Consider the following 9,185-nt stretch of genomic DNA (forward strand, 5'->3'; position numbering starts at 1 on the left):
ACGTGCTGTCAACAGCTTTCAACTGTATTTATGAAGTACCACTGGGCGTTTTATCAACGTGCTGTCAACAGCTTTCAACTGTATTTATGAAGTACCACTGGGCGTTTTATCAACGTGCTGTCAACAGCTTTCAACTGTATTTATGAAGTACCACTGGCCGTTTTATCAACGTGCTGTCAACAGCTTTCAACTGTGTTTATGAAGTACCACTGGGCGTTTTATCAACGTGCTGTCAACAGCTTTCAACTGTATTTATGAAGTACCACTGGGCGTTTTATCAACGTGCTGTCAACAGCTTTCAACTGTATTTATGAAGTACCACTGGGCGTTTTATCAACGTGCTGTCAACAGCTTTCAACTGTATTTATGAAGTACCACTGGGCGTTTTATCAACGTGCTGTCAACAGCTTTCAACTGTATTTATGAAGTACCACTGGGCGTTTTATCAACGTGCTGTCAACAGCTTTCAACTGTATTTATGAAGTACCACTGGGCGTTTCATCAACGTGCTGTCAACAGCTTTCAACTGTATTTATGAAGTACCACTGGACATTTTGAATAGCGTTCTCAACAGTAACTAGCAATCAATTCATATTATTATTCCCATTTCATCTGTGTCTTATGTAACGTGAATGCAACCAAATATAAAACAATAAAAGAAAGAACCATCAACGACTGGGATGGAGATATCACAGTTGCCATGGAAACTACTCAAGGCAACATGGTAAGATATAAACAGAGGTCCATAAAGCAGAACAAGAAGCAGAGAGGAGACCGGTAAAATCCATTATTTGATCATCTTTATGCTTGTTATGTGATATGGGGACAGATGAGAAAAATTCTAATGGGGTTTTAGAGTAATAATAATAATAATAATAATGGTAATAAGAGGCACAGAGTAAGAGGGTAGGCTCAGCACTGCAAAGCACTGGATATAAGAGACTGGAGAGTTAGAAAAGGTGAAGAAAACAGATCTTTAACCTCTCTCCCCATCTAGCATTAGTACTTCTATACATCAATACCATAACCCAAGAAACAGCACAGAAGAGGAGCTGAATACTGAAAATGTGATGTGGATGATCCAATGAACAATCAATCAAATAACCTATCATCACTTGAAAATTCAATATTGAATATTACTTTACCATACTGACTTGAAACCTTATACCTCGAGAGGCAGTTTACCATAAACAATAGTGTATCAATTAGTTCCACTTGATAGAGCCTGGCAGCAGGTCAGTGAGAGATCTCGACTGTACAAGCAGGTTCCTGTCTGTCCTACATGTGATGGAGGCTATGCTAATCAGAGGCACAGCTAATCTCCTATCTAATACCATGGGCTGTCTCTTACTGTTACTGTATATGAGCTGTCAAGGTGATTACACAGGACATATCCTAATGAGCAGCATTTTGGAATAACACTGGCCATGGGCAGCGAGAAGGAGTAGGGAGGGCTGTTGGTAAAACATGGGCTGGAGTCTAGCATAAAGTATATCTGTAAAACTGGCATGGAGTGGTGTGACAATGTTAACCCTACATCCAACCTGGTCTCATTTTTTTTTTTTTATTAAAAAATGTAATTGAACTTTTATTTAACTAGGCAATTCAGTTAAGAACAAATTCTTATTTACAATGACGGCCTAGGAACAGTGGATTAACTGCCTTGTTCAGGGGCAGAACAACAGATTTTGAACTTGTCATAGCATTTTGTATTATTCTGTATGTAAATCCAAGACACTCAATTTAGTATGATATGTTACGTTTCGTATGGTATGTATTAATTTAATAATCCATTTCATATGACATGCTATGAATTACAATTCATATTATATGTTACGAATTTGCAAAACATACTATATGTCACAAACTTCCAAACGTAACAAAACATTAGCTAGCTGGCTAATGTTAGCTAGGCTAGAGGTTAGGGTTAGGGGTTAGGGTTAAGGTTAGTGTTAAGTTTAGGAGTTAGGTTAAAGGGTTAAGGTTAGGGGAAGGGTTAGCTAAAAGGGTTAAGGTTAGGGTTAGAGTTAGGGGAAGTGTTAGATAAAAGGGTTAGCAATAGGAGAAGGGTTAGCTAACATGCTAAGTAGTTGCAAAGTACCTAAAGAGTAGTAAGAAGTTGAAAAATGGCTAATTAGATAAAATGCTAAAGTTGTCTGTGATGAGATTTGAACTCGTGCTAGACGTTTGTGTTATACATCAACTCATCCACCCTGACCAACCACCGTACTTTTGTTTTTTGCTTGTCTTATGTAACAATACCAAACGTAACATATCATACTAATTTGAGTGTCAAAGATTTACATTTACTATGTTACGTCTAGTCAATGAGACCAGGCTGCTACAGCAGATAAACTGAGCTACTGTATGGCTTAGAGCTGAGCATACTGTATGTACTTGTATTTGTATTTATTATGGATCCCCATTAGCAATTCTTCCTGCGGTCCGGCAAAATTAAGGCAGTTATACCATTTTAAAAACATTACAAGACTGCCCTTACAAGATTTCACAACACAGTAAGTGTGTGCCCTCAGGTCCCTACTCCACTACCACATATCTACAACACAAAATCTATGTGTACGTGTATGTATAGTGTGTATGTTATCATGTGTGTGTCTGCATGTGTCTGTGCCTATGTTTGTGTTGCTTCACAGTCCACGCTGTTCCATAAGGTGCATTTCTATCCGTTTCGTAAATCAAATTTTACTGCTTGCATCACCTGATGTGGAATTGAGTTACATATAGTCATTGCTCTATGTAGTACTGTGAAGAGTCTTGTGGAGTATGCATGGGTGTCTGAGGTGTGTGCTAGTCGTTTAAACAGACAGCTCGTGCTTTCAACATATAAATACCTCTCACAAATGCAAGTAGGGATGAAGTCAATCCCTCCTCCACTTTGAACCAGGAGAGATTGACATGCATATTATTAATGTTATCTCGCTTTGTACATCCAAGAGTCAGCCGTGGTGCCCTGTTCTGAGCCAATTGGAATTTTCCTAAATCCCTCTTTGTGGGACCTGACCACAAAACTGAACAGTAGTCCAGGTGCAACAAAACAAGAGCCTGTAGGACCTGCCTTGCCGATAGTACTGTTAAGAAGGTAGAGTAGTGTTTTATTATGGACAGACTGCTCCCTATCTTAGCTACTGTTGTGTCAATATGTTTTGACTATGACAGTTTACCATCCAGGGTTACTCCAAGCAGTTTAATCACCTCAACTTGCTCAATTTCCACATTATTTATTACAAGATTAAGTTGAGGTTTAGGGTTTAGTGAATGATTTGTCCCAAATACAATACTTGTATTTTTAGAAATATTTAGGACTAACTAATACCTTGCCACCCATTCTGAAACGAACTGCAGCTCTTTGTTAAGTGTTTCAGTCATTTCAGTCTGTAGTTGCTGACGTGTATAGTGTTGAGTCATCCACATACATAAACACACTGGCTTTACTTAAACACAATATAACACACACACTACCGGTCAAAAGTTTTAGAACACCTACAATAAAAAAATGTTTATTTAACTAGGCAAGTCAGTTAAGAACAAATTCTTATTTACAATGACGGCCTACCCCTGCCAAACCCGGACGACGCTGGGCCAGTTGTGCGATCATGGCCAAATGTGATCCAATCATGGCCAGATATGATACAGCCTGGATTTGAACCAGGTTACTGTAGTGACGCCTCTTGCACTGAGACTGCTGTGCCACTCGGGAGCCCCATTCAAGGGTTTTTGTTTATGTTTACTATTTTCTACATTGTAGAATAATAGTGAAGACATCAAAACTATGAAATAACATATGGAATCATGTTGTAACCAAAAAAGTGTTGAACGAATCAACATTTATTCAAATAGCCACCCTTTGCCTTGATGACAGCTTTGCACACTCTTGGCATTCTCTCAACCAGCTTCATCTGGAATGCTTTTCCAACAGTCTTGAAGGAGTTCCCACATATGCTGAGCACTTGTTGGCTGCTTTTCCTTCACTCTGCGGTCTGACTCATCCCAAACCATCTCAATTTGGTTAAGGTCGGGTGATTGTGGAGGCCAGGTCATCTGATGCAGCACTCCATCACTCTGCTTATTGGTAAAATAGCCCTTACACAGCCTGGAGGTGTGTTGGGTCATTGTCCTGTTGAAAAACAAATGATAGTCCCACTAAGCCCAAACCAGATGGGAGGGCGTATCGCTGCAGAATGCTGTGTGTGCCTTGAATTCTAAATAAATCACTGACAGTGTCACCAGCAAAGCATCCCCACACCATAACACCTCCACCTCCATGCTTTACGGTGGGAAATACACATGCAGAGGTCATCCGTTCAACCACACCACTTCTCACAAAGACACAGCGATGAAACAAAAAATCTCCAATTTGGACTCCAGACCAAAGGTGTAACGATGTGCACTGAGAGTCGGGAAGCAAGTTCAGGGAGTGAGTGTTTTAATAAACAAACGCAACATAATACAAAGAGACACGAACAACGCACAGACATGAAACTGAAACAGAAACAATAACGCCTGGGGAAGGAAACATAGGCAGTGACATTCAGGGAAGTGATGGAGTCCAGGTGAGTCTGATGATGCGCAGGTGCACGTAACAATGGGGACAGGTTTGCGCCACAATGAGCAGCCTGGTGACCTAGAAGCCAGAGAGGGAGAACACGTGACAAAAGGACACATTTCCACCGGTTTAATGTCCATTGCTAATTTTTCTTGGCCTAAGCAAGTCTCTTCTTGTTATTGGTGTCCTTTAGTAGTGGTTTCTTTGCAACAATTCGACCATGAAGGCTTGATTCATAAAGTCTCCTCTGAACAGTTGATGTAGAGATGTGTCTGTTACTTGAACTCTGTGAAGCATTTATTTGCGCTTACATTTCTGAGGCTGGTGACTACAATGAACTTATCCTCTGCAGCAGAGGTAACTCTGCGTCTCCCTTTCCTGTGGCGGTCCTCATGAGAGCCAGTTTCATCATAGCGCTTGATGGTTTTTGTGACTGCACTTGAAGAAACTTGAAGAAACGTTTTTACTAGGGGTTGTTAACATGCTGATTGGTTGGCTATTTGAGCCAGTAAAGGGGGCTTTACTATTCTTAGGTAGCGGAATGACTTTTGCCCACCCCCAGGCCTGAGGGCACACACTTTCTAGTAGGCTTAAATCGAAGATATGGCAAATAGGTGTGGCAATATCTTCCACTATTATCCTCAGTAATTTTCCATTCAAGTTGTCAGACCCCAGTGGCTTGACATTGTTGACAGACAACAACAATTCTTTCACCTTTTCCACACTCACTTTACAGAACTCTGAATTATAATGCTTGTCTTTCATAATTTGGTCAGATATACTTGGATGTGTAGTGTCAGCGTTTGTTGCTGGCATGTCATGCCTAAGTTTGCTAATCTTGCCAATGAAAAAATAGTAGTTGGCAATATCAGTCGGTTTTGTGATGAATGAGCCATCTGATTCAATGAATGATTAAGCTGAGTTTGCCTATTTTCCCAAAATGTAATTTAAGGTTAGGCAGATGAACCTGTAGCCATATTACTTCAACAGTATTTAACATGAGAAGCTTTACAGGAATGTGGTTCTGAATATAGACCGCAACACCGCCCCCATTGACATTTCTGTCTTTTCGGTAGATGTTATAACCATGTATTGCTATCGCTGTATCATCAAAGGTATTATCTAAGTGAGTTTCAGAGATAGTCAGAATATGAATGTCATCTGTTACTAGCAAGTTATTAATGTCATGAACCTTGTTTCTTAAACAACATGTGTTAACGTGGGCTATGTTGAACACTTTTCTGGGATGCTTGCTTGTTTTCATTGCTTTACTGGGAAGCTTAGCCAAAGTAGATATTCTCATGTTATTTATGTTAGTGCAGGGTGAGCTGCACACAGTGGACTTCCTACTAGGGCACACTGCCTCAGGAATAACAGCATGAATCTGGTTCATAGGTACATGATTGCTGCATACAATGGCAGCAGGATCAGCAGAGGCATTCAGGGAAGTTACAGGAACATAAATTAGGTCATTACGTTGTGTCTACCAACGCCCCTGGTATAATGTCTATTTGCTAAAGCCTTATGACAAGTCAGCGACACAATGGTAGGGATTAACTGAGCTGGGCTTGGGTCATTGATAAGTCATTGTCTCAACACAGCCTTATAATGTTGTGAGAGGATCCAGGAACCCAAATGATTTGGGTGGATCCCATCCTCCTTATAAAATATGCTTTGTTTCCAAAAGTTATCAAAACTGGCAAAAAAAGTTACACCCATTGAGCTGCAATAATCATGTAGCCAGTTGTGAAGATAAAGAATACTGCTAAAGCGTTCACTGCCACGATTCAGAGAGGGCACAGGGCCAGATTGGATGTGTCTTTAATTAGTGTCTAGCAAAGAGTCAATCAGCTCTTTAAAATCCAGTTTCAACTGTTCAGAGCTGCCCTTCATAATGTCATTAAAAGCCACATGGACTACGATAGAATTGATTTCCATGTCCTGCTATAGCACATTCACGAGCAGTTTAGTAATGTGATTTACTCAATCTCAGGAATAGGACATTGTTTTTGCACCAGGAACAGTCACATTTCTTACCATGGAGCTGCCTAAAATCACGGCTGGCGAGAAGGACAAGGAAATCTGCCCCCTCCTTCGCTTCACAAGATTCGGGGAACCCTTTAAGGACAGGCGAGAGGCAGGATAACTTCAGCACGTAACTCCCGGCGCCTGGTGCAGGCCTACGACAGATAGAGAATCCCCACTAGATCCAGAGCAGAGATGGAAGGTTGCCGACATTGAATTCAAAATCGTAGGGGAAGGAGTAGGAGTAGGACACAGGAACCCCCAGCGACGAAGGTGCAGGAAGATCAGGCTCCAGGATGGTGAAACTATTCGCTGTTTTTATCCGCACCGGGCCTCTCGTTGGGAGTGTAGACTGCTTTGTGGGAGGCCGCTGCCTTTAGCTTCCACGGCTCGTGACATGCGACCATCTTTGATTGCCATACTCCTCTTGCTGTGCTCCTTCGACTCCTCTATCATATGGGGGAGGAGAGGTAGGAGATGGCTCCCCTGGCGAATGAACTCTGTGCAACCCCAACCAGTCAGATAACAACAAACAACAAGAAGGACATGCATCCAATAAGTGCGAACGCCGTCCAGCCACTGGCGGAGAAAAGGTAAACATTTCACGACTTGCGCGATCAAGGAAGCCACCTCAAGCCTATAATCCTTGGCAAGCAAACAATAGCCGTATTGGAACTCTGAGTGATCCAGTTTGCCCTGAAACAAAGCGTAGTAGATACAGCTCCTACAGCGCTGGAACCATTCATTTACTTCTCCAGACAAGAGGGCTCCATTGCAAAACTCATCTGGGACAACCTTTGTTAGCTTGATGACTAGCCGCTTAGCTAGGTTAGCATGGTATTTATATTCAACAAAAATAACCAACCGAGTGTTTCCAGCATGGCTACTGTATGTCTTCGAGCTGAGCCTACTATATGTCTTAGAGCTGAGCCTACTGTATGTCTTAGAGCTGAGCCTACTGTATGTCTTAGAGCTGAGCCTACTGTATGTCTTAGAGCTGAGCCTACTGTATGTCTTAGAGCTGAGCCTACTGTATGTCTTAGAGCTGAGCCTACTGTATGTCTTAGAGCTGAGCCTACTGTATGTCTTAGAGCTGAGCCTACTGTATGTCTTAGAGCTGAGCCTACTGTATGTCTTAGGCCAATTGACATAATTTGAGTAAATTGGAGGTGTACCTGTGGATGTATTTCAAGGCCTACCTTCAAACTCAGGGCCTCTTTGCTTGACATCATGGGAAAATCAAAGGAAATCATCCAAGACTTCAGAAAAATATTGTAGACCTCCACAAGTCTGGTTCATCCTTGGTAGCAATTTCCAAACGCCTGAAGGTACCACATTCATCTGTACAAAGAATAGTACGCAAGTATAAACACCATGGGACCACGCAGCTGCCATACCGCCCAGGAAGGAGACGCGTTCTGTCTCTTAGAGATGAACGTACTTTGGTGCGAAAAGTGCAAATCAATCCCAGAACAACAGCAAAGGACCTTGTGAAGATGCTGGAGGAAACAGGTACAAAAGTGTCTATATCCACAGTAAAACGAGTCCTATATCGACATAACCTGAAAAGCTGCTCAGCAAGGAAGAAGCCACTACTCCAAAACAACTCCGAAGCCACTGCTAAAAAAGCCAGACTACGGTTTGCAACTGCACATGGGGACAGAGATCATACTTTTTGGGGAAATGTCCTCTTGTCTGATGAAACAAAAATAGAACTGTTTGGCCATGATGACCATCATTATGTTTGGAGGAAAAAGAGGGGAGCTTGCAAGCCGAAGAACACCATCCCAACTGTGAAGCACGGGGGTGGCAGCATCATGTTGTGAGGGTGCTTTGCTGCAGGAGGGACTGGTGCACTTCACAAAATAGATGGCATCATGAGGAAAGACAATTATGTGGATATATTGAAGCAACATCTCAAGACATCAGTCAGGAAGTTAAAGCCTGGTCACAAATGGGCCTTCCAAATGGACAATGACACCATGCATACTTCCACAGTTGTGGCAAAATGGCTTAAGGACAACAATGTCATGGTATTGGAGTGGCCATCACGAAGCTCTGACCTCAGTCCTATAGAAAATGTGTGGGCAGAACTGGAAAAGTGTGGGCGAGCAAGGACGCCTACAAACCTGAAGGCTTCCCAAAACGTTTGACCGAAGTTAACAATTTAAAGGCAATGCTACCAAATACTAATATAATGTATGTAAACCTCTGACCCACTGGGAATGTGATGAAAGAAATAAAAGCTGAAATAAATCATTCTCTCTCTCTACTATTATTCTGACATTTCACATTCTGAAAATAAAGTGGTGATCCTAACTGACCCAAGACAGGGAATTTTTACTCGGATTAAATGTCAGGAATTGTGAAAAACTGAGTTAAAATGTATTTGGCTAAGGTGTATGTAGAATACTGACTTCAACTGTATATATATATATATATATATTCATTCAGTGATTATATATATTCATTTAGTGATTCATTCAGTATCTCCAGCTCCAACCACACAAACATAATCTCCTAAATCTTCTCTCTCTTAGCTGAGTGGGAGTCATAGCTAACTACGCCATACAGTATACTAACCTCTGATTGGCTT

At 41.6% G+C, this 9,185-nt stretch overlaps 1 protein-coding gene across 2 annotated transcripts in view; it reads right to left on the reverse strand.

The window, feature by feature from the left end:
• The window catches only part of LOC110503131 (delphilin), a 31,888-nt gene that overhangs the window by 21,820 nt on the left and 883 nt on the right, over window positions 1–9,185 (reverse strand). For both annotated transcript variants that reach the window (XM_036960666.1, XM_036960664.1), the window contains exon 1: window positions 9,173–9,185. This exon is cut by the window's right edge and continues 883 nt beyond it. In XM_036960666.1, coding sequence (XP_036816561.1) covers window positions 9,173–9,185 — 13 coding nt within the window. The remainder of the gene's footprint in view (window positions 1–9,172) is intronic.

Source organism: Oncorhynchus mykiss, chromosome 23 (assembly GCF_013265735.2).
Source record: "Oncorhynchus mykiss isolate Arlee chromosome 23, USDA_OmykA_1.1, whole genome shotgun sequence".
Lineage (NCBI taxonomy): Eukaryota > Metazoa > Chordata > Actinopteri > Salmoniformes > Salmonidae > Oncorhynchus > Oncorhynchus mykiss.